Genomic DNA, 25,778 nt, shown 5'->3' on the forward strand with positions numbered 1-25,778 from the left:
GATCAGGCTGGCCTCAAACTTGCAGAGATCCACCTGCCTCTGCCTTCAGAGTGCTAGGATTAAAGGCGTGTGCCACCACAGCCTGGCTCAGGAGTAACTTTTTTTTTTTTTAAGATTTTATTTAATGGGGCTGGAGAGATGGCTCAGCAGTTAAGAGCACTGACTACTCTTCCAGAGGTCCTGAGTTCAATTCCCATCGACCACATGGTGGCTCACAACCATCTGTAATGAGATCTGGCACCCTCTTGTGCCATGCAGACAGAACACTGTATACATAATAAGTCTAAAAAAATCAACACAAGGGCTGGAGAGATGGCTCAGAGGTTAAGAGCACTGACTGCTCTTCCAGAGGTCCTGAGTTCAGTTCCCATCAACCACATGGTGGCTCACAACCATCTGTAATAAGGTCTGGTGCCCTCTTCTGGTCATACATGCTGTGTATATAATAAATAGATAAATCTTAAAAAAAAAAAAAAAAAAAAAAAAAAACCAAAACACATAATAGAGAGAAATAGACTAAAAGTTTTTTCATTTATTTATTTTATGTATGTGAGTGCTTTTATGTGTCTGTATGCCTTTATGCCAGAAGAGGGCACCAGATCTAATTACAGATGGTTGTGAGCCACCATGTGTTGCTGTGATCTAACTTAGGACCTGTGGAAGAGCAGCCAGTGCTCTTTTTTTTTTTTTTCTCCCCGAGACAGGATTTCTCTGTAGCTTTGGAGCCTGTCCTGGACTAGCTCTGTAGACCAGTCTGGGCTCGAACTCACAGAGATCCACCTGCCTCTGCCTCCCGAGTGCTAGGATTACAGGCGTGCACCACCACCACCCGGCTCAGAAGTAACTTTTTAATAATACAGATTAGAAAGAATAAGATAAGTACCTTGGCTACTTCTGTGTCAGCCTGACACAGCTAGAGCTGTCTGAAAGGAGGGAGCTTCAATTGAGAAAATGCCTCCATAAGGTCCAGTTATAGGGCATTTTCTTTCTTTCCTTTTCATTTATTTTTTTGAGACAGGGTTTCTCTGTGTAACATCCCTGGCTGTCCTGGAACTCACATTGTAAACTAGGCCCATCACAACCGATCTGACTGCCTCTGCCTCCTGAGTGCTAGGGCACTTTCCCAGTTAGATACTGATCAGGGCATTCTAACCCATTGTGGGTGGAGTCATCCCTGGGCTGGTGGTTCTGGGTTCTAGAAAGCCATGATGAGCAAGCCAGTAAGCAGCACCCCTCCATGGCCTCTGCATCAGCTCCTGCCTCCATGTTCCTGTCCTGTGTGAGTTCCTGTCCTGACTTCCTTCGATAATGAGCAGTGATGTGGAAGTGTAAGCCAAAGAAACCCTTTCCTCCTCAAGTTGCTTTGGCTGTGGTGTTTCCTCACAGCAATAGAAACCCTAACTAGGACAGTAAGAGATTGTTCATGCTTAGGTAGCATTGAATTCAGAAGTAGAGGGGCAGGGACCTCAGAGCAGGCAGGCAACTATTTAGAAGTGTGACCCCTGGGAGCGTACAAGCAGTTTACTCTCTTCTGTCCCTTTTCTGCAGTTATAAGAGGAAGATCAGAGGCTGTGGTTCATCAGCAATCCAGGCACAGAAATACATACAACCACAACCAGTTGAATTCCCATCAAGTTGTTCAGCAGAGAATGGAGAAGAAGATGGACTCCAGGTATGTGATGGAATCGGGCAAAATTGACAGCCAAAGTTACAGCTCAACTGCTGGGATCATGGGCATGTGCCACCACACCTGGCTAACGGTGAAATACAATGTTTGGTAAAAAGTATGCTTCAGCGGGGCAGTGGTGGCACATGCCCTTAATCCTAGTGCTTGGGAAGCAGAGGCAGGCGGATCTCTGAGTTTGAGGCCAGCCTGGTCTACAGAGTGAGTTCCAAGGCAGCCAGGGCTACATAGAGAAATCTGTCTAGAAAAAGCAATAACTAAATAATTAAATAGATAAATAAGTAAAAGTATAAGGTTTCATATTGATATCAGAGTTATGTTATCTGAAAACAATTTTTAATTGCTTTTTTGAAAGACTTGGAGCCAGGTGTGGTAGTGCATGCCTGTCATCCCAGTACTTAGGAAGTGGAAGCATCAGGAGTTCAAGGCCAGTCTGGGCCATATGAGACCCTGTCTCAAAAAAACTACAAGAAGATTTGCTTATTTTCTTGTTTAAAAGCAGAGGTGCAGTGCCTGCAGAGGTCCAAGGGCATTGGATCCCTTGGAATTAGAATTGCAGGGGTGTGTAAGCCACTGGATATGGGTGCTGGGACCTGAACTCTGGTTCTCATGAGAGCAGCAAGCTTGTTTAACCATTGACCCATCAATCCAGTTCCCTAAAATTTAAAAAAAAAAAAAAAATTGTATTACAAACATTTTTTATTTATACATTTATTTATACATTTATCTATTTGTTTATTTAGATGCCATTTTCTCCATGTATCCCTGGCTGTGCTGGAACTCACTATGTAGACCAGGCTGGCCTTGAACTCAGAGATCCACCTGTCTCCTGTCTCTGTCTAGTGAGTGCTGGGATTAAAAGCGTATACCACCACTGCTTTGCTAAAAATTTTACTTTTATGTGGCTGGGTGTTTTGTCTGCATGTATGTCTGTGTACTAGTACATGGCTGGTGCTTTTGGAGGGCAGAGATGTCAGGTCCCCTGGAACTGGAGTTACAAATGATTTTGAGCCACCATGTGGGTGCTGGGAACCTAACCCAGGTCCTCTGAGAGAACAGCAGTACCCTCAACCCCCAAGCTGTCTCTCCAGCCTCTTCCTTTAGATTTTATTATTATCTTAGTTTTTTTTTTTTTTTTTTTTTTAAGTACTAGAGACAGAACCTGAGACTTTATGAAGTTTATCTCTGGGCCAAAACCCCAGCCCCTTTTATACTTAGGAACTTGTTTCTAGTTTGTGAATGATTTCCTTTAGAATAGAAGAAAAACTAATTAAAGAACATGCTAGGCCTAATGACCCCACTGTTGCTCTGCAGTTGCCACCCAGCAGTGCTGGTTGCTGGATTTCTGTGAGGTCAGGCTGCTGTCTGTTTGGGCATAGTCAGCCTCAGTCTCCATGACTATAACAACAGAGCTTTGTTGAGTGTTAAAATGTATTTATAGTGTATGAAGAGTTCTTTCTTTCCTTTCCTTTCTGCTCAAATTGAAGGTCTTTTAGGGATGGTGTGGCTAAGAACCCTTGCTCTCCAAAGGCCCTGCCCTTCAAAAGGTCTTCTGCCTTCTCTGGGATCCAGAGAGAGTTACCCAGAAGCTGCAGTTCTTTATACTCTCATACCTCACAAAATTTGGCTCGACACCGATTGAGAGAACTGCGAAGCAGGTGAGACTTTTCATTTGTTTTTCTTTCTTGCCCAAATTGAAGGAATAATTCTTATTTTTCCAATGCCAGTTAGTTGGAGAACGCTTCTGAATGGAATATTCACATCAAAAGAATATTTAGGGCCAGGTCTCATGGTGCTTGTCTTTAATCTGAGCCCTCAGGAAGCAGAGGCAGACAGGTTTCTGAGACTTTGAGAGTAGCCTGGTCTACTTAGAGAGCTCCAGGCCAATCGGAGTTATATAGCACGAGACTTTGTTTTGGAAAAAAAAAAAAAGAAGGCTATTTAGGAAACTGTAGACAGTCTGCATCATCCAGTGTTCATTTATGGTCTCCAGTTGTGGCGTATATAATTAGCTGAGTCCTGAAGGATCATGTAAGACTAAGCCAGACAAAAGGTAGGAAGAAGAGGGTTTCAGTCTGCGCCCAGAGATTGACAAGAATGAGCGCATGGTCCCTGCTTTCAGCACGGCCACAGGGAGGAGCAGACATCCTGTGTGCTGATACCTTACAGTGGCACAGCATCACACAGGGGTTGGAGTAGAGAGCACTGAGTGCCCCACCCCTCCTGGCTCAGTGTTTGGGAAAGGTCAGGTACCTGGATCTTTGCTAGGGATTTTAAACAGGAAGAAAAATGAGGGAAGGATGACTCCCCTTAAATCTGATGTCCCCATCTTGTCATTGACAAAATACTTAGTATTGAAAAGTGTTCTGTGTTGTCTTGTTTAAGGTGAATCTGGAGGGTCACACAGGCAGGAGAAAGCAAGAACATGGTGGTTCAAAGCCAGTCTGGGCTACAAGTGGCATCTGTCAAAAAAAAATTATACTTCTCAGGACAGTGGTGGCTCACACCTTTAATCCCAGCACTCGGGAGGCAGAGGCAGGTGGATCTCTGTGAGTTTGAGGCCAGCCTGGTCTACAGAGTGACTTCCAGGACAGCCAGGGTTGTTACATAGAGAAACCCTGTCTCGAAAAAAACAACAGACAAACAAAAATTATCCTTCTAAGTTTCCTAAAATTATGACAAAGGAAAACAGAGTGTGTGCTCCAATGGGAGTCTTCTCTGTCCACAGAATAAAAAGAAAACACTTTGATGGGATTTTATTTTATTTGTTATTAAGAAATTTTCTATTCATTTTTACATACCAACCACAGATTCCCCTGTCTTCCCCCCCCCCAGCCTTCCTCCGTAACCCACCCTCATTCCCACATCCTCCAAGGCAAGGCCTCCCATGGGGAGCCAGCAGAGCCTGGTACATTCAGTTGAGGCAGGTCCAAGCCCCTCCTCCTGCACCAAGGCTGTGTAAGGTGTCCCACCATAGACACACACACACACACACACACACACACACACACACACACACACTCTGGGTGGTAGGGGGAGATGACTTTAGAAATTGATAGAGGCCAAACTTTCCTTATTCATGTATTTTGTTTACTGGACTTGTAAAACTAAAAAAACAAAACAAAACAAAAAAACCCTTGAGTGGTATGGTGGCGCATGCTTTTAATCCTAGCATTCAGATGGTAGGATTGGTGGATTTCTGTGATTTCCAGGCCAGCCTGAGCTACATTTAAAAAAAAAGGGGGGGGGCGTTTTGGGGATTTAGCTCAGTGGTAGAGCACTTGCCTAGCAAGCGCAAGGCCCTGGGTTCGATCCTCAGCTCTGGGAAAACAAAACAAAATAAACAAACAAAATAACCTGAAATCAAAAAGAAAATGTTTAAAAACAATTTGCTTGATAGTGGGTTTGGATTTTGTTGTTGTTGTTGTTGTTTGTTTGGGGTTTTTTTTGGTGGTGTTTTCAAGACAAGGTTTCTCTGTATAGCCCTACCTAGTTGTCCTGGACCTAGCTGTGTAGAGATCTCCTGCTTCGGCCTCCCGAGTGCTGGGATTAAAGGCATGAGCCACCACCAGCTGCCACCACCACTTACTGATTTTAGTTTTCTAAACCTGTCCTCTCCATTTTCTGTTTGATGAAAGATTAGCTATGACATCTTTTGATTCAAACTCTGGTCCCTCCACTTGACACCTTAAAGGTTCCCTCTCTTTTCCAGAAAACTCCTGTTAGCCAGGTAGAAATTTCAAATGTGTGTGAGCCAGGTAGAATTTCCAAATGTTTGTATCCTTTTCTTTCAGATGTGTGGCCAGAAAGTTTTTGTATTTGTGGATTCGAATGACTTTTGGAAGAGTAACTCCCTCCAGAGCCAGGTATTGTTAGCTCAGCGCACTGAGCTGCTGTTGGGCTTCTTCTGTTTCTGTTACTTATTTGATTTAAAGTTTTTCAATTAAAATATAATTATGTCTCTTCTCCCCTTTCCTCATCAACATTATCATTGTGTGTGTGTATATATATTCACACATTATCACCATCTGTCTCTCTCTCTCTCTCTATATATATATGTATATATATATACACACATATATATGTATACATATATATACACACATATATATGTATACATATATATACATACATATATATACATACATATACATACACACACACACACACACACACACACATATATATATATGTAAAAAAGATAGGGTCCCACTTTGTATTTCTAGCTGGCATGGAACTCACTATGTAGACTAGGCTGGCCCCCAGGTCAGAGTGCTGGGAATAAAGTTGTGTACCATTACACCCAGCATTTTGTCATTATTCTTGTTTTGTTTTGGTTTTTCAAAACAGGGTCATGGGACTATCATGGAACTAGCTCTGTAGTACAGGCTGGCCTTGAACTTACAGAGATCCAGCTGCCTCTGCCTCTGCCTCTGTCTCCTGAGTGCTGTGACACCAGGCTTGGCTTCAAAATGAACTCTTGGTAGCTCCAACAAGCCTCCCTGCTAAGTAGCCCCCCTCCCACCCCCAATTAGCACGAACCAATTCACCCTTCTGGGTGCTCGGGTTAAAACCTTAGACATCATCCTTGACTCATCTTGTGCTTTTCTGCTCTTGTGTAAAATATCGAGATCATGCTGATCTGTCGAAATGTATTAAGAGTCCACTTCTTGGTAGCGTTTGGTGTGGAGACGTCCTCTTCCTGCCTCACCCAGCAACTTAGCTCCCTCTTTTCCAGTCTTTTGTCAGTCTCTGCTCAGTAGATGCTTGAAGAAATCACATCACGTCATTCTGGGTCAATTGTCATTTGTTTTCAGTAAAAAAGCAAAGCCGGAATCTCCTGGTGTGGTGCATAGGCCTTTACTCCAGCACCTCAAGAGGCTGAGACAGGCAGATTGTAGTTGTTGTTATTTTGTTTTTGGTTTGTTTTGTTTTTTCACTCTTTGCTCTTTGGAAGCCCACCACCCAGCTGCCAAATAAATACACAGAGACTTATTCTTATGAATGCCCAGCCTTAGTTTGACTTGTTTCTATCCAGCTTTTCTTAACTAAATTATCCCGTCTACTTTTTGCCTCTGGGCGTTTACCTTTTTTTATTCTGTATATCTTTCTTTCCTTCTTACTCTGTGGCTGGCTGTGTTGCTAGGTAGCTGGCCCCTGGTGTCCTCTCTCCTTTTCCTTTCCTTGTTCCTTGCTCTTTATTCTCTTCTCCTTCTATTTATTCTTTCTCCCTGGCAGCCTCACCTATTTCTCTCCTGCCTAGTTATTGGCTGTTTGGCTCTTTGGCTCTTTATTAGCCCAATCAAGTGTTTTGGACAGGCAAAGTAACACAGCTTCACAGAGTTAAACAAATGCAGCATAAAAGAATGCAACATATTTTTGCATCATTAAACAGATATTCCACAGCATAAATAAATGTAACACATCTTCAAATAATATTCCTCAACAGAAGATCTGATTCCCAGGCCAGTCTGGAAGACATACTTTGAATCCCTGTTCAAAGAAAAACAGCAGCAGGAGCATCTACTGTGGTCCTTCAGACCAGCTGACCCTTTGTTTTGTATCTGACTGATTTATTTTTCACTTCTAGAAAGAGGTCATGTATTTTAATCCCCATGATGTCCTTCTTATTTTGTGAATGTTCTTTCTTTCTTTTTTTAAAGATTTATTTATTATGTATACAGCATATATGACCAGAAGAGGGCACTAGATCTCATTACAGATGGTTGTGAGCCACCATGTGGTTGCTGGGAATTGAACTCAAGACCTCTGGAAGAGCAGTCAGTGCTCTTAACCGCTGAGCCATCTCTCCAGCCCCCCCCCCCCTTTTTTTTTTTTTCCGAGACAGGGTTCTCTGTGTAGCTTTGTGCCTTTCCTGGATCTTGCTCTGTAGCCCAGGCTGGCCTTGAACTCACAAAGATCCGCCTGCCTCTGCCTCCGGAGTGCTGGGATTAAAGGTGTGCGCCGCCACCACCCGGCATGAATGTTCTTAAAACACAAAACAAAGCCAGGTGTGATGGCACAGGACTTTAATCTCAGCACTGGGGTTGTAGTGGTGGGGGAAGCAGAAGGATCTTTGTGAGTTCAAGGCCAGCTCAGCATACAGAGAACGTTCCAAGACAGCCAGGGCTAAACAGAGAAACCCTTTGTCAAAAAGCAAAACAAAGCTGCATTTAGAAGTTTTTTTTTTTTTTTTGAGCTGAGGATTGAACCCTGGGCCTTGTGCTTGCTAGGCAAGCACTCTACCACTGAGCTAAATCCCCAACCCCAGCATTTAGAAGTTTTTAGGTTTGGGTGGGGGGAGGGCAGGCAGCAGCAAATTAGAAGTTGGAGGCTTCTGGGGGAAAGACCGGGGCCCTTGTTGAGAAGTCTCCAGTCAGCTTCTGTGCTGGTTAGTTCTGTTTTGTTTTTTTAGATTTTTCTAATACTGTTTTTATTGTATAAGTGTTTTGTCTGCATGTATGTATGTGCACCAAGTGGATGCCTAGTGTCCTTGAAGTTTAGAAGAGGACATCAAATCTCATGGAACTAGAATTATGGATGGTTGGTTGTAAGTCACTATGTGGGTTCTGCGAATCAAACCTGGGTTCTCTGCAAGAGCCGCAAGTGCTGTGAAGAGACACCATGACCATGGCAATTCTTATAAAGAAAATATTTAATTGGGGTGGCTCACTTACAGTTTCAGAGGTTCAGTCTATTATCATCATGCCAGGGAGCATTGTGACATTTAGGCAGATGTGGTGCTGGAGAAGTAGCTCAGAGTCAGAGTCCTACATCTTGCAGGCAACAGGAAGTCAACTGAGACACTGGGACTATTCTGAGCATAGGAAACCTCAAATCCCGTCCCCACAGTGACACAGTTCCTCTAACGAGGCCATACCCTCTCCAACAAAACCACACCTCCTAATAGTGCCACACCCTATGAGATTATGGGGGCTAGCTACATTCAAACTACCACATGTTCTTAACTGCTGAACCAACTCTCCAGCCCCCTGGTTAGTTTTTGACTATCATCATGATAAAACTAGAGCCACGTAGGAATAGGAAACAATCCCAGCACTTGGAAAGCAGAGGCAGGCGGATCTCTGAGTTCTAAGCCAGCCTGGTCTCCAAAGCGAGTTCCAGGAAAGGCGCAAAGCTGCACAGAGAAACCCCATCTCGAACCCCCCCCCCAAAAAAAAAGGAATAGGAAACTTACTTGAAGAATTGCCTCCATCAGATTGACTTGTTTCCTAATTGCTATTTAATATAGGAGGGCCAAGCACACTGGCTGTTGCCATCCCTAGGCAGGTAGGCCAGGCTCTGTAGGAAAGGTAGCTGAGCAAGCCAGAAGAAGCAAGCTAGGAATCCTCCCCTTCCGTGTCTGCCTCCATTTTCCTGCCTTGAGTTCCTGGGTTGGCCTTCCCATGTCCAAAGGAAACTGCAGTAGGCAGTCCAAATATCCAAAAGTGAGCTCAACCTGGACAATAGGAGGATTTCTGGTGGTTAGATAAAAACCAGCACTCCCCAAGAACTCATGAAACCATTCAGCCTGCCAAAAGGAGTCATTTCCCTTACTTCTGGCCAAAGGGACCTCTAATTAACATATACCTGTGGCACCTATCAGCATATTAAGGTCCATGCTTAGCCTCCAGGCTCCCTCAGTCCTTCTCACAAGTACTTGTTATACATCTCAAAGCCCCCACCCCCAGTCTGCTAGCCCTTCCCCCAGTCTGCTAGCCCTCCCTCCAGTCTGCTAGCCCTCCCCCCAGTCTCCTAGCCCCCCTCCTCTGCTAGCCCTTCCCCCAGTCTCCTAGCCCTTCCCCCCCGTCTCCTAGCCCTTCCCCCAGTCTCCTAGCCCTTCCCCCCACCCCAGTCTCCTAGCCCTTCCCCCCCAGCTGTTCATCCTCCTTATAGCCCTTGCTGTTCCCACTGTGGTTTCTTACTCTCTAGCCCCAGCTAGGCTCCCTTCTCTTTCAGATAGCCCTGGCCACATCCAGTCTTCTGGCTTCGTATTAGGGTGCACAATATATCACCACAAAGGTGCTTTAATCTCTGTGAGTTTGAGACCAGCCTAGTCTACATAGTGAGACCCAGGACAGCCAGGGCTGTGTAGAGACCCTGCCTCCAAACCAAACACAGTGCTTGCTGTCAAGCCTCAGGACTTGTGCTCAGTCTCGGGAACCTGCACTGCACACCTTTCCTTACACACAGCTAAGAGGGAATAAAACGTTTCTTATTAATCCAAAAAGAGTTCAAAAATGCTGACAATTGTAGCAGTTTTCAGCTCTTCTTAGGTTTGTGTGTGGTGTGGGGTGTGCACATGCCTTTTCAAGTTCTTCTTAGGTTTGTGTGTGGTGTGTGGGGTGTGCACATGCCTTTTCAGTTCTTAGGTTTGTGTGTGGTGTGGGGTGTGTACATGCCTTTTCAGTTCTTCTTAGGTTTGTGTGTGATGTGGGGTGTGCACATGCCGTGACAGACATATGGAGGTGGTGGACCCCTCTGCAGAGCCCTTCTCTTCCAGCCTTTTCATGGTCCTGAGGTCAAGCGCAAGCCCTCAGGCGTCCCTCGGCTTTATCTACTGCGTCATCTCACCCCCCAAAACTGTTGTTTTTGATTCCCTCATAGCAGGTGAGGATTTCCACGTTCCCTTGTCTCTAACTGTTGAAATCCCTGGTGTAACTGATTGTCCTGTTCCTAGCGCATTAGCACTGAACTTGTAATCGGACACAGTCAGTGTGCCGATTATAAGATGATAAGGAAGGGCTGACTGCAGATTATAAGGTGAAGCTGACTGCAGCCTCCTCACATCCAGCTTTCTGATGTTTCCCTCTTCCCCAGGTTTTTCCACGAGCAGAGAATACTACAGAAGGTCTTTGGAGAGTGGAGGGAAGAGTGGTGGGTCTCCCAGAGAGAATGGAAACTCTGTGTTCGAGCCGACTGCCACTACAGGTGTCTCGTGCCTTGATGCTTGTTGAAATATAGATTTCACACTGTAGCAACATTACTCATTGTCTTATTTCTGTTCCAAAGGAGCAATGTTTTGGTTGCTTTCTAGATTTTAGAAATTCTTTTGGGAATAAGCAAATCCATACTTAGGTGTAGTTATGTCCATGTCCATGCGCACACATGTGTGCTCCTTTGGGTCAGATGGTTATGTTGGTCATGCTGGAGACTTGTGACGTTCACTCACTTCCATGTATTTTCTAAATCTGAGAGTTTTTTTTTTTTTTAAATAATTAGTCCTAAACCATGCGATGGGGGTAGACACCTTTAATCTCAACACTGAAGGCAGAGGCAGGCAGATCTCTGTGAGTTTAAGGCCAGTCTGGTCTACAGACCTAGTTCTAGGACCGCTAAGGATACACAAAGAAACCTTGTCTTTGCCTGGAAAGATGGCTCATTGGTTAAGGGCACTGGCTGCTCTTCCTAAAGGTCCTGAGTTCAATCCTAGCAACCACATGGTGGCTCACAGCCATCTGTAATGAGATCTGGCGCCTTCTTCTGGCCAGCAGGCACACATGCAGACAGAACACTGTATACATAATAATAAATAAATCTTAAAAAAAAAAAAAAAAAAGACAGAAACTTTGTCTTGAAAACCAAAAAAAAAAAAAAAAAAAGTTCCAGCATACAAATTATGATCAAGAAAGTGTATGTCCTACATAGGATCTTTGGAAAATAGAGAGGCTGGGTCAGGTAGCTGAGTGGATTAATCCTTAGCACCAAAACACAATTAAAAAACAGAAAAGGAAGAAAGAAGAATCTCTTTGTTTTTTTTTTTTTTTTTTTTTGGTTTTTTGAGACAGGGTTTCCCTGTGTAGCTTTGCGCCTTTACTGGAATTCACTCGGTAGACCAGGCTGGCCTCGAACTCGCAGAGATCCACCTGCTTCTGCCTCCCAAGTGCTGGGATTAAAGGCGTGCATCATCACCGCCCGGCTTGAAAGAAGAATCTTTTTTAAAAAAAGATTTATTTATTATGTATACAATGTTCTGCCTGCATGACAGAAGAGGGCGCCAGATCTCATTACAGATGGTTGGGAGCCACCATGTGGTTGCTAGGAATTGAACTTGGGACCTCTGGAAGAACAGCCAGTGCTCTTAACCACTGAGCTATCTCTCCAGCCCCAAAGAAGAATCTTTTAATCTTTGCCACTTACATTGCAAAGAGTAGTGGAGGGAAAAGTTAAAAATTACACCAAATCCCCATCTTTAGGGCAGGTGCTATAACTTAGCAGATAAAGGCACTTGCTGCCACCTGGTAACCCGAGTTGACTCCCCAGAACCCATGAGAGAGAACCAGCTCCTTCCTGCCCATTGTCCTCTGACCGCCACACTTTTGCTGTGACCCATACCCCACTTCACACAATAAATCCAATAGCAAAATTCTTTGTTCATTTGTTTTGTCTTTTGAGATAAGGTTTCAAAACTTACACTCTGGAACACAGTGGGGAAAAGGACACATTTTGCTATGGAGAGGAGGGACGGTGGCATTTTGTTATTTATGTGTATGAAATGCCTGCAGAGGCCAGAAGAGGGTGCTGGCCCCTGGAACTGGAGTGACAGATGGTTGTGACCTGCCTGCCATGTTGGTGCTGGGAACCCAACAAAGGTCCTCTGGAAAAGCCACCAGTTTTTTAAACACAGAGCTCTCTCTCTAGCCCATTTATTTCTAGATGGTTCTACTATCATGGGTCAGAACAGCCCATTACTTCCCATAGGATTTCCCTGTGCTAATTCTAGGTAGCACCCTCATTCCAAACAACCCTAATGTCTGCTGATCAGTTCTCCATCAACTACAGGTTTCCCCTTCTAGAATGCTCCTAAGTGTAGAGGTGACTGGCTATGCTGGGTGGAGTTACTTTATTGTCTTACCGTAAACACTGTTTGCCTTTTGGCTCCTCAGATACTATTTGTACAACCTGATGTTCCAGAACTGGAAGACCTTTGTGCACCAGCGACGGGAGATGAGGAAGGGGCTCCGCAGAGCCGAGCATCACGGTGAGAGAGGGGAGGGTTCTGGGAGAGAGAGAGAAGATGTGTTTGACTTCCTTTCTTGTTTGCAGATTGTGATCTAGTTGAACCCCCTGCTTGGTCAGATCCTGTGTCTCCATGTGGTGTATGTAGTTTGGGCACTTGAAGCTCATTGGGCAGATGTGTGAGCAGACTGTACCTGGCCTGCTGGTGTGCTTAAACAGAGCATAGCACGGCCGCTCCCCCACAGTGGGGACCTGTGCTTCCTTCTTTCTCTGTCGGGGTGGAAAGCCTTGCTTAGCTGATTCTGTTCCTCAAGCTCCAGCAGCATGTATCTGGTTTTAGGAGAGCTCTCTGAAGAAGTACCCGTTTCTGCTTCCTGACAGTAATCCTCACCTTCCAAGGATGTTGGTGATTCTTCATCACCTCTTAGCATTTACTCCTGTTTTCCGGGCACACATAGCTGTAAGAGTGGTTGGGCAGAGGTTAGACTGCGCCACTCTGCCAGCTCAGTGGCCTCTCAATGAACTCGACGCTTTGGTGTGATGTTCGAGGTCTCACCTGTTCTCTCCCCCACCCTCTGACCACACTGAATACGAACTTCTTTTTTTTTTTTTAAGATTTATTTATTTATTATGTATACAGTGTTCTGCCTCCATGTATCCCTGCATGCCAGAAGAGGGCACCAGATCTCATTACAGATGGTTGTGAGCCACCATGTGGTTGCTGGGAATTGAACTCAGGACCTCTGGAAGAACAGCCAGTGCTCTTAACCTCTGAGCCACCTCTCCAGCCCAAATATGAACTTCTTACCTTTCTTCGAGATCCAAAAGACTTAGACCCATTTTCATTTATTGATTAATTCATTTTTTTACATGTCTGTGACCCGTGCACATGCAGAGACCAGAAGAGAACATGAAATCTCTTAGAACTGGACTTTGAGTTAGTTGTAAGCTGGGAATTGAACCCGGGTCCTCTGGAAGAGTAATGAGTGCTCTTACCTGTGGAGCCATCTCTCTAGCTTTGAGTCAGGTGCATTGGAAGTGTTGCCTTCCTTAGCCAGGTGTGTTGGTACATGCCTGTAATCTCAGCACTCAAGAGGTGGAGGAAGGAAAATGGGAACTAGACCAGCTGACTACATAGAAAGTTCAAGTCTAGCCTCAGCTAGGTAGCAGAATTGTCCCCCAAAAACTAAAAAAGTGGTGAATGTTTCCTTCCCTGTCTAGCTTTCTCTCCTCTCCCCAGGATGTTGGATTCTTAGTTCAAAAGAGACCGACTGTTTCTGGACTTAACCTGGAAGTAGCTAGCTAATGCTTTGTTTTTGTTGTTGTTACTTTTTTTATTTTTGTTTTTCAAGACAGGGTTTCTCTCTGTAGCTTTGGAGCCTGTCCTGGACTAGCTCTGTAGCCCAGGCTGTCCTGGAACTCACAGAGATCCGCCTGCCTCTGTCTCCCGAGTGCTGGGATTAAAGGTGTGCGCCACCACCACCTGGCTAATTAAATAGTTTTTTTTTTAAGTTCTTTTATTTATTTTTTTTAAGATTTACTTAATTAATGTCTATGCATGTACAACATTACACCAGAGAGGGCATCAGATCCCACTGTAGGTGGCTGGGAATTGGTTACTTCTTTTTTTATTTTTTATTTTTCGAGACAAGGATTCTCGGTGTCATTTGGTGCCTGTCCTGGATCTTGCTCTGTAGACCAGGCTGGCCTGGAACTCACAGAGATTCACCTGGCTCTGGGGTGCTGGGATTAAAGGCGAGCGCCACAACTGCCTGCCTGTTGTTGTTATTTCTAACTCTCATATAGTAAGAGTTAATCTTTTTGGTGAACAGTTCTATAGTCTCAGTAAAGTGCTTTGCAAAGCAAGCATGAGGACCTGAGTTTAGAACTCACATAAAAAGCCAGGCTTGCCTTCAAACTAGCACTGGGAAGTAGAGGCAAGAGGATTCCTATGGCTCTCTGGCCAGCTAGTCTACTTTAATTGGAGAGCTCCAAGTTCACTGTGAAACTCTGTCTTATAAAATAAGGCTGGAAGGGTTGGGGATTTAGCTCTGTGGTAAAGCAGGCACAAGGCCCTGGGTTCGATCCTCAGCTCCAAAACAAACAAACAAACAAACAAACCGGACATGATATGCACATCTTTAATTCCAGCACTTGAGGCAAGTGGATTTCTGTGAGTTTGAGGGTAGCCTAGTCTACAGAGGGAGTTCCAAATCAGGCAGGCAACATAGACCTGGTCTCAAAAAAACAAAAGGTTGCTAGGCAGTGGTGGCACACACCTTTAATCCCAGCAGAGGCGGGCAGAGCTCTGTGAGTTCGAGGCCAACCTGGTCTACAAAGTGAGTTCCAGGACAGTTAGGACTGTTTACACAGAGAAAACCTGTCTCAAAAAAAAAAAAAAGAACCCCAAAAGGTGGAGGAGCTCAGATGCAGCACAGTCAGCAGAGTGCCTGCCTGCCTGCCTGCCACGTTAAGTGTCCTTTACGTGCTGGTGTCGGGCATCGCTTGTCACCTGTGCAGTCTCAGTTCTTTTTTTAATTTGTAACACTACACAGTGTTTCCAGAAGAGGGAGCTTGGAGGCTGGAGAAGAGACACAGGCATTCCCAAGTACAGGAAACCCTTGAGCTGGTATCCCAACCTGAAATAATGTATCCCATCCTTTAAATGTTTGCTTACATTTGTTTGTTTGTTTAAATGTGTGTGGTTCCTGTACACTATGGTGCTCCTGGGAGGTCAGAAGACAGCCGGCAGGAGCCAGTTCTCCTTTTGTGTGAGCTCCAGGAATTATGCTTAGGTCACCATGCTTGCCAGCAGGCACCCTTAACCACTGAGTGGTCTCACTGGCCCGCTCTACCTGGTTTTTTGTTTTTAGTTTTTATTTTTTGTTTCTTTTGTTTTTGAGACTGCATCCTTTTTTTCCCCCCTGGTTTTATTTTAAATTATGTTTATGTGTGTATGTCAGTGTGTAGAAATGTGCAGGTGCCTGCAGAGGCCAGAAGAAATGCATCAGATCCCCTGCAATCCATCCTGGAGCTGGAGTCCCAGGAGGCTGTGAACTGCCCAGTGTGGATGCTAGGAACTAAACTGGACCTGGGCCAGAGCAGTAGATGCTCTTAACTGCTGAGCCATTTCTCCCTTCCAGTGTCTACCCTTTAAAAATGATCTCTTTGATGTCTCTAGATACAAAGCAGAAGATGCGCCAAGCCTGGAAGTCCTGGTTGATATACATGGTTGCCCGTAGGACCAAACATCACATGCAGTCCACTGCTGTAGAATTTAGGCGGAGGAGTGTCTTATGGTAAGTGTATGGGGCAACACATGTCAGCAGTCACTATGTTAGCTCAGCATTGGGATGAGGCTTTAATAACACATCTCACCACAGTGCTTAGAACACAGTTGACACCTATAAATACCCCTTGATAACATCCAGCTATAATATTGAATGTTCATATAATCATGATGAATTGTAACTAAGTGCTTACAGTGTCCTAAGCCTATGGTAACTGTGTGTAGAATTTTTGGTGGTGTGGGGTATGAGCTGGCTAGTTTTATCTGAAAGGAGGGAACCTCAGTGAGAAAGAGCCTCCATAAAATTGGCTGCAGACAGGGACTTCCCTAAGTAGTGATTGATGAGCAAGCCAGTAAGCAGCACCCCTCCATGGCCTCTGCATCAGCTCCTGCCTCCAGGTTCCTGCCCTGCTTGAGTTCCTGTCCTGAATGCTTTCAGTGATGGACTATGATGTGGAAGTGTAAGACAAATAAACCTTTCTTCCCCATGTTGCTTTTGGTCATGGTGTTTCATCACAGCAATAGAAACCCTGACTAGGACAGGGTGGTACAGGGGAGTGAGCTTAGGGTCATTCACATGGTATAGATACTCCACTACTGAGCCATGGCCATTTACTTTCTATTTTGAGTAGTCTGGCCTTGAATTCTCTCTGTAGCAGAAGCTAGTACTAGGCCTTTGACCCTTGTGACTCAGCCAAATAGTTGGGGTTATAGGTCTGTATCACTAGGTGGGGCTGTGTATGTGTCATAGTGTAAAATATTTCATTTAATGGAAAGTATTTAATGTAGAGTATTTCATATAATGTGAAGAAGCCCTGGTTGTGTTGGAACTCGCCATGTAGAACACGCTGTCCTCAAAGTCAGAGATCTGCTTTCCTCTGCCTTCCGAATGCTGGAATTAAAGAAGTGCACCACCTCCTCCTTTTCTTTTCTTTTCTCCTCCTCCTCCTCCTCCTCCTTCTTCTTCTTCTTCTTCTTTTTTTTTTTTTTTTTTTTTTGAGATACGGCCCTTTAATAATGATTGGCCTCAAACTCATAAAAATCCTCCTGCCTCTGCCTCCCAAGTTCACCACCATGCTAGGCTCTACCTTACTTTTTAAGACAGGCTCCCTCAGTGATCCTGGAACTCACCAATTCAGCTTGGTTTGCTGGCAGCCACTGAGCTTCCAGGGAACCTTCTTGACTCTGTCCCTGTAGCATGGAGATTACAGGTGCTTGTCACTGAGCCTGGGTTTTATGTGGGTGCTAGAGATCCAAACTCAGGTTCTCAGGATTCCACAGCAAGCACCCTACCACCAGAGCCATCTCCTCAGCCTTAAATGATTCAGGTAGCTTGACCTGGCTGGTGGCACATGCCTTCAATCCCGGAAAGGAGGCAGAGGCAGGTGGATCTCTGTGAGTTCAAGGCCAGCCTGGTCTACAGAGATCCAGGACAGCCAGAGCTACACAGAGGAAATAGTAAGGAGACTAAGATGAAGGTGTGGCTGCAACAGGAGGAAAGGAAGGAGACAGCCCTGCAAGACTGGAAACCTGAAAGCCACTTTTTTTCTTTCCAGATTTTCTCATGAAATGGGAGTAGTTAACTCCCATTTTTGAAAACTAAATTGTGTAGCTCAGAGCACTAGAGCGTGTCTATAGTGCTGAAGGGTTGGGGCTGGTGCTCAGTTGGTAGAGAGCTTGCCTGGCGTGCACACGGCTCTGAGTTCATCTTCAGTACTGCAAACAAACGAATACATGGATGCTAATTTATAGTGCCTAAGGCTGGATCTGACATTAGCTTGTGGCCCATCATCTTCTTAAAATTATGCTTTAGTTAGTGTGTGAGAAAGAGATGATGCTTGTGGAGATCAGAGACAGCTTGTGGAAGTGGGCCCCAGGGATCGAACTCGGATCGTCAGACTTGATGGCAAGCTCATTTAGTCTCTTCAGCCTTGGGCTGCTCTTGATTTTTGCTTTTCTTTGCAGCCGTGGGTCTAGCAGAGGTGGCACAGTGAGGAAGAGAGACCCGGGCTAAAGTTCAGAAGCACAGCCCTAACGGTCCTTCTCTTTTCTGTCCCCACTCCCAACTGACTCCATCTTTGATTTGCTCTTTCAGTTTCTGGTGGAGCAGGTGGAGGAGGCGGCTAGCACAAGCCCACGCAGACCGCGCTCTCCACACAGTGGCTGAGAAGCACAGGGCCCGGAACCTCCAGCTGCAGGTCTGTCGGGTGTATACTCAGGTTTGGGTGTCCCAGGACTATAATTAGCAGGAAGACTTCTCACTGCTGCTGCTTGTTGGGAGGGCAGCCTGGGCACCTGGGGAGGTGGGGCGAGAGAGCAGTGCAGGAGATGAGGCTTCAGCAGATGGGCACTGCTGTTAAGAATGTGTACCTGCTCTCCACAAGATTCCCGTGCAGGGCCGAGTTCACCTCATTGGTTAGAAACGGTTTAAAATATGTTCTCATCTCCTCATTAGTGTTTTTCTACAGCAAATGGAAAATAGTGCAGGTAGAAACCAAGACTGAAGAGAAAACCCTTCTGCTTTGCCCTCACAGGGTGTTTGGTTTTTGAATTAGGGTCTCATGTATTCTCGGCTGGCCTTGAACTAGCTATGGAGTAGAGGATGATCTTGATCTTCTAATCATCTTGCCTCTGCCTTCCAAGTGCTAGGACCATGCTCATCACTCTGTGTGAATATAGGCTATCTGCACACACTTGGCATACATACAGACACATACCCATGTACATAAAATGAAATCAACTGTTTGAAAACTGAAAAGATGATTTAGTTGCCAAGAGTACATACTCTGTTGCAGGGGACCTAAGTTTTGTTCCCAGAACCCACATTAGGCAGCTTGCAACTACCTATAACTCCAGCTCCAGGGCATCTGATACCTTTTGACCTCCTCAGGTACCTGGACTCAGGTGCATATACCTGCACACAGACATACACTTACACATACATCCCAGTACTCGGGAGGCAGAGGTGGGTGGATCTCTGAGTTTGAGGCCAGTCCCATCTACAGAGTGAGTTCTAGGACAGCCGGGCTGCACAGAGAAATCCTGTCTTGAAAAACAAAACAAAACAAACAAACAAAAACAAAAAAACAGAGGATGAAGAAGAAAGAAAGAAAATTCCAAGTGAGATTTTGGCAAGATGGTAGTTGGAGTATGTGTTTGTGTGTGTTTATGATTTACTCATTTCATTATACATATGTAAGTTTTTTTTCCTGAATGTGTGTATATATGTGCACCGTGTGTGTCTGATGTCCATAGAGGTCAGAAGAGAGTATTGAATCCCTGGAACTAGAGTTACAGATGGTTGTGAGCTGCTGTGTGGGTTCTGGGACTCAAACATGAGTCCTCTAAGAGAACAGGCGGATCTCTTAACCACTGAGCATCTCTCCAGACTCAGGGTTCTGCTAGTTTGAAAGTGACTAATAGAATTTGCTAATGGAGAGACGACATATTTCTTCAGAAAAGGAATTCAGTGGTGACCTCTGTCTTTGGCTGAGTAGCTGCCACAGTGGAGCTGCCCTTCACTGACATGGGCCCTCTGAGGGAGAAGAGGCCTGTAGGGAAGGGTTGGGGGAGGCTGTGCTCTTGACTTGGGATGCTCAGCCTGATCCTGAGTCCACAGAGCATCTGAGCTGCTGAGGGAGGCTCAGGCAGGACTCGACCGTGGGAGTTCGTGGAGGAGGATGGCATATGAGTTGAGGAGTAAGCAAATGGTGAAGTGAGTGAGTGACAGGAGAGGCTGGGACAGGGACCCAGCAGAGAAGGTGCCCTCTGCCACGCCAGATGCCATTCTGCCGGGTCAGGCAGGGTGAGGACAGACGACCTTTGGGCTGAGCCACATGGAAATGGTTGATAGATTGATAAGCAGTTTCAGTGAGCACATGGGAGTGCTTTCAAGAAAGCCTGCTGGGGAGAAGTCACAAAATGGCCATCTTTACTTGGGAAGGAGAGGGCTGGTGTCAGCTGCATGGCACAGTGTGCTGAAGGGTAAACCTTTGCTTTGGGGGTTGTGTCTGCAAATACCGAATCCAGGGAAAAAAAACAAAAACACTTTACCCTCTTTAACCTGTGTGCTTCATGGGGCTTTGTTTTTTTGGTTTTTTGTTTTTTAAAGATTTATGTATTTCTTATGTATACAGAAGAGGGCGCCAGATCTCATTACAGATGGTTGTGAGCCACCATGTGGTTGCTGGGAATTGAACTCAGGACCTCTGGAAGAACACTCAGTGCTCTTAACCTCTGAGCTATCTCTCCAGCCCCTTGTTTTTGTTTTTGTGAGACAGGGTCTCACTATGTAGCCCTGGCTGTCCTGGAACTCACTGCACAGACCAGGTTGGCCTCTGATTCACAGGAACCCACCTGACTCTGCCTCCTGAGTGCTGGATTAAAGGTGTGAAACACCATGCCCAGCCATTCTTCATGTTTTAATAACTATGCAAATATATTTTTATTCCTTTTTAAATATTCAGGAAAAGGGGGGAGGAGGCCTGGACCAGAGTTCAATTCCCAGCACCCCTATCAGGTGGCTCACAACCATCTGAAACTCCAGCTCCAGGGGATCCAACTTCTTTGGCTTTCAGACACCTGCACACACATGCATATATCCACACAACAGACACACGTGCCACATATTTAATTAAAAACAATAAAATTAAAAAATAATAAAAATCCAGGCTCTTTATTTTATTTTTATTTATTTATTTATTTATTTTTGAGACAGAGTTTCTCTGTGTATCCCTGGCTGTCCTGGATCTTGCTCTGTAGACCAGGCTGGCCTCGAACTCGCTGAGATCTGCCTGCCTTTGCCTCCTAAATGCTGGGATTAGGGGCATGCACTCCCACTTAAATTCAGGGTATTATGAAGAAGACTATGCTGGCCTCAAACTCCTGACCCTCCTGCCTCAGCCTCCCAAGTCCTGAGGTTACAAGCAGGAGCTCCCATACGCAGTTTAAGAATAAATACAGTTCTCTTGATGCTCTTTTCTGTTCTTGGACAGTGTCTCATGTCCCCTCCTGGCCTCCAGCTCCTGGGCCTCTTGCTTCTAGCGCCTGCGTACTGCAATCACAGGCCTGAGCACTGGGCCTGCCTTGTTTTTAGTTAGTTGTTCTGGCCTGTGGGAGGCCAGCTCCCACCTTCTCAAGGGTTCCTCTGAGGAGGAGAGAGGAATAAGAAAATATTAGGTAGAACGAAGGATGGAGACGAGAAGAAAAAGAGAAACATAGCATAGCTTCTGGAGGACCTGGGTCAAAACCCTATGGCCCTCTCCATTTATTCAAAAGGCCTTTTTATAACAATGCCAAGGGGCAGGGCAAAAGACCCCCCCCCCCCCCCAGATCAAAGCACACCGCACAGCCAAGTGTAGACCCTTTCAAACACCTGGTAACCACACCAGTGGGCAAATCCCCTTATGCCACCCCGCTGGGTAAAGCAAGCTCAGATTCTTAGACCCTGAGTAATTTGAGCCTTCACTTGACAATTATGGATGGAATGTGTGTTCACCCTCCATACACTTCGATGTACTTCCATTGTAGATTAAAGGGGAGGGAGGGGGTGCTTTCTTTTCTATAGCCACAATGTTGTTAATTCCAATGCCTTTCATGTTGATATGACAATATATAACATACAGTTCATATTAAAACCATATTTTAGGTCAGACAGCCAGAGCTACCTAGTGAGATCCTGCTTCAAAAAGAAAGATAAGGGGGGTTGGGGATTTAGCTCAGTAGTAGAGCGCTTGTATGGCAAGTGCAAGGCCCTGGGTTCAATCCTCAGCTCAAAAAAAAAAAGAAAGAAAGAAAGAAAAAACAAAAAAGAAAGCGGAGCTGGAGAGATGGCTCACTGTTCAGAGCAAGTGTGCTCTTACAGAGGACTGAGTTACATTCCCAGCATCCACGTCAGGCGATTCAGCCTCCTGTAACTTTAGCTCCAGGGAATCCAATGCTTCTGGCCTGTGAGGGCGCCTGTGTGTACACACACGAAACTTTTAACAAGAAATGGAAAAAAAAAATAATAAAACCGGCCGGGCGATGGTGGCGTATGCCTTTAGTCCCAGCACTCGGGAGACAGAGCCAGGTGTCTCTCTGTGAGTTCGAGGCCAGCCTGGTCTACCAAGTGAGTTCCAGGAAAGACGCAAAATTATACTGAGAAACCCTGCCTTGAAAAACCATAAATAAATAAATGAATGAATGAATGAATAAATAAATAAATAAATAAATAAAACAAAGCTATACATTGCTATTTTTGTGTCCGATGTAGAGCCCAATACAAAGTCACATTTTTGATTGTCACATCCTGAAGGGCATTTTTAAAAATAATTATTTATTTTTTATATATATATATATATATGCACTGTCTTCATACACACCAGAAAAGGAAGTCAGATCCCATTACAGATAGTTATGAGCCATCTCTCCAGCCTGTGAAGGGCATTTTTTTTTTTTTCCAAGACAGAATTTCTCTATGTAGTTTGGTGCCTGTCCTGGGTCTCACTCTATAGACCAATCTGGCCTCAAACTCACAGAGATCTGCCTAGCTTTGCCTCCCGAGTGCTGGGATTAAAGGTGTGCACCACATGGGGCTGGAGAGATGGCTCAGAGGTTAAGAGCACTGGCTGTTCTTCCAGAGGACCTGAGTTCAATTCCCAGCAGCCACATGATGGTTCACAACCATCTGTAATGAAATCTGGTGCCCTTTTCCGGCCTGTAGGGATGCAGGTAGAGCACTGTATGCATAATAAATAAATTAAAAAAAAAAAAAAAAAAAAAGGTGTGTGCCACCAATGCCCGGCTATAAAGGGCATTTAAAAATTTTTGTTTTAGCCAAAAAAAAAAAAAAAAAAAAAAGCCAGACAGTGGGGGCGCACACCTTTAATTCCTGCCCTCAGGAGGCAGAGGCAGGTGGATCTCTGAGTTTGTGGGAACCTGGTCCACAGAGCAAGTTACAGGACAGTCAGGACTACACAGAGAAACCCTGCCTTAAAACAAAACAAAACAAGCCGGGTGGTGGTGGCACACTCCATTAATCCCAGCGCTCAGGAGGCAGAGCCAGGTGGATCTCGGTGAGTTCGAGGCCAGCCTGGTCTACAGAGCGAGATCCAGGACAGGCACCAAAACTACAAAGGGAAACCCTGTCTCAAAACAAAACAAAACACAAAAAGAACAAAAATAGGATGGGAGAAATATAATACATTTGTCCACAGGTTTCTCAAACCTAGTAGAAAGTGAAAGGTGAATGTATAAGAGAGGGACAAATTGCCAGTGATACACTTAAGAAGGCAAGAGAAAACGGCGTGTAGCCATAGTAAGGGTGACCTTTGGCGGGAGCTTGGCCAGTTTGGCTAGAGCAGGGACAGGCAGCGTTACCTGGTACAGCCTGCAGAAAATTCTCAACTGCCTTTTTAAAAGAATTATTTCTTTATATATATGTGTGTGTGTGTGTGTGTGTGTGTGTGTGTGTGTGTGTGTGTATGTGTATGTACACGTACATATGTGTGTGGCTGCTCACAGAAGCCAGAAGGGGGCGCCAGATCCCCTGGAGCTGTGGTTCCCAGTGGTTGGGAGACACCTCTCTGCTCCACCCCGTCATTCCTTTTGTAAGACAAAGTTCTTATTATCTGTGGTTGCCTGGAGCTGTCGTAGAAATTTAAAACAGAACAGCTGTTGACATCGGTCTTCTTCTTTCCATTTGCTCCTCTTCCTTTGACGCTCCCCTAGCGTGTTATCTCTGCTTCATCCCTTGTACATACAGGAACAACTCCATGTCTTCCCTCAGTTAATCCACCAGTGTAGCTGAGCTCAAAAGCTTATGCTGAACTCCATCATGTACTTGCAAATTTCTTCTCCCTCCCACCCCCAAGATTGGGTTTCTCTATATAGCCCTGGTTGTTATGGAACTCACTCTGTCTTGGAACTCACCAGCCTGGCCTTGAACTTAAGAGATCCATTTGCTTCTTCTTCCCAAGTGCTGGGATTAAAGGTGTGCACTATCCTCACCTGGCTGCAAATTACTTTTTACAACTTCCCTTTATTTTTTCATTTGTAATTTCTTTCCCCCATCCAAAAGTTTGTTTTGTTTTGTTTGAGGCAGGATCTCATGTAGCCCAGGCTGGCCTCAAACTCACTGTGTGGCCAAGAATAACATTGAATTCCCAATCTGGTCTTTTCAGGCTTGGTCACGATGGCAAGAACAGCTCCTAAATAGCCATCGGGAAAGATGGAAGGTGGTCAGCGCTGTTCGACACCATCAGCGCTGGCAGAAGCAGAGATCTTTGAAGGCTTGGCTTCAGTACCTCCACATCCGCAGGGCAAAGAGATGGCAGAATGGTGAGTGGGAAGCTGGGCTCCCGAGCCTGGCCTGCTCCGACCCCTCTTCCCATCGCTCCTCCATGCAGAGGAAACAGAAGGCATTACACCACAGTTTTGAGGACAAGAAATGTAGTCGGATAGTATATCATCTTGGTTCTCATTGATTTCCTTTTGGCTTCTACTAATATGCCTAACTTCTATTCAAAGAGTCTTAATGTATTGATTACTTTTTATATTTCAAATGGGCCTGTCTATATTGTGATGGGTATGATGATATCTACAGTTTATTGTGCTTGTTTTTACATTGTATTTCAGCTTTATCAAGAATGCTAGTTTTAATCATTATTTGCATTTTTAGAATAACTTGCCTTTTTTGTCTTATTAATATAGTATTTATTTATCTTCTTTCCCTCTGTCAAACCCTGTGCCAGTCACTTTCCCAGACTTCATGGGATGGTACAGGAAAAGGGACATACAGGTAGAGGAGACGGAGGATGGGCAGTGTCAGGTGGTGTGGTGACATGGTGAAGAGGATGAGAAGGCCACCTTAAGGCAAAAGAGCCCCAGGGCTCTGAGAGGGCAAAGCCCAGAATGACATAGGAGAACTGGTGCTTCAGAGAAGACTTCCTGGCTTAGCCAGTGATGAGGCTCCCCAAATAGTCCCAGTTCAGCCCAGAGCCAGCCACCCCGAGTGTCAGCCCAGCCCTACTGAACCTGGCTGCTGTGCTGATGTCCCTAGAAATGGCGCTGAGAGCGAGATTCGAGACTCCGAGCGAGGCTCCTGTTCATCAGTGTCTCCCGTTGAAGAGTACCTCAGCTAGAGAGTCACTTCACAGTCAGTTCAGGAGTGGGTGGAGGTGAGCGTGAGCAGGCCTACATTCAGGAGTAGGGGACTGAGGCAGGGGAGCGCACAAAGCAAAGATGAGACAGATGGGTTTGTATTTGGTTGGGCTTTTTGAGCAAATGCATATAATTTTTGATATTGAAATCTCTTGGGATGTTGTTAAGTGAAAAGGAAAGAAGAAATGAACATATCACAGATTCCGTGGAAAATTTGGCACTTTGGGTTTAGTTTCCCCAAAAGTTTCAGAGTTAATAACCCCTAGTGTTGAGGACTAGATTGGCCCAAGGCTTTCCCTTCTAAAACCAGGAAGGCGCTTGGCATAAGACCTGCTTATGCAAGACCTCCTGACCACAGTGCTCCTGTCTTCTCTGTCTTCTCATCTCCTGGCTCCTCCTCCCCAGGACCCTGTCACTGAGAACAGCCTGCTGGTGTAGGTCACCCTAGGAGCATGATCACTGATGCTTTTTGTAAGCAAGCTTATTAAGTTTACACAGAAGTGGATCAAACACTGGACCAGACCGTCGGTTAGGCTCTCAGACTCTCGTCCAAGTGACTCCCATTTACCTCCTAGGCTACCAGCATTGGCTTGGCAGCATTCCCTGTCTGTTGGAGTATAGTGGTGGTAGACCAACTCTACAGTTGTCCAAGGCTGGAAAGCAAAGGCTTTTAGGCTGTTTAGCATGATGATCTTTAATCACATG

The 25,778-nt window shown here is 45.3% G+C and overlaps 1 protein-coding gene across 6 annotated transcripts in view; it reads left to right on the plus strand.

Moving 5' to 3' along the window:
- Sfi1 (SFI1 centrin binding protein) overlaps positions 1-25,778 on the plus strand; it is a 59,320-nt gene that overhangs the window by 2,450 nt on the left and 31,092 nt on the right. For 4 of the 6 annotated variants that reach the window (XM_036200279.1, XM_036200280.1, XM_036200282.1 and 1 more), the window contains exons 1-8: positions 1,592-1,672; positions 3,172-3,342; positions 5,479-5,550; positions 10,505-10,615; positions 12,571-12,665; positions 15,825-15,942; positions 18,028-18,130; positions 24,095-24,251. In XM_036200279.1, the coding sequence (XP_036056172.1) occupies positions 1,650-1,672; positions 3,172-3,342; positions 5,479-5,550; positions 10,505-10,615; positions 12,571-12,665; positions 15,825-15,942; positions 18,028-18,130; positions 24,095-24,251 (850 nt within the window). In that variant the 5' untranslated portion in view covers positions 1,592-1,649. Of the gene's footprint in view, positions 1-1,548; positions 1,673-3,171; positions 3,343-5,478; positions 5,551-10,504; positions 10,616-12,570; positions 12,666-15,824; positions 15,943-18,027; positions 18,131-24,094; positions 24,252-25,778 lie in introns of those variants that run through there. The other 2 variants (XM_036200284.1, XM_036200285.1) reach the window with 1 other exon arrangement.

This window comes from Onychomys torridus, chromosome 10, assembly GCF_903995425.1.
Source record: "Onychomys torridus chromosome 10, mOncTor1.1, whole genome shotgun sequence".
Taxonomy (NCBI): domain Eukaryota; kingdom Metazoa; phylum Chordata; class Mammalia; order Rodentia; family Cricetidae; genus Onychomys; species Onychomys torridus.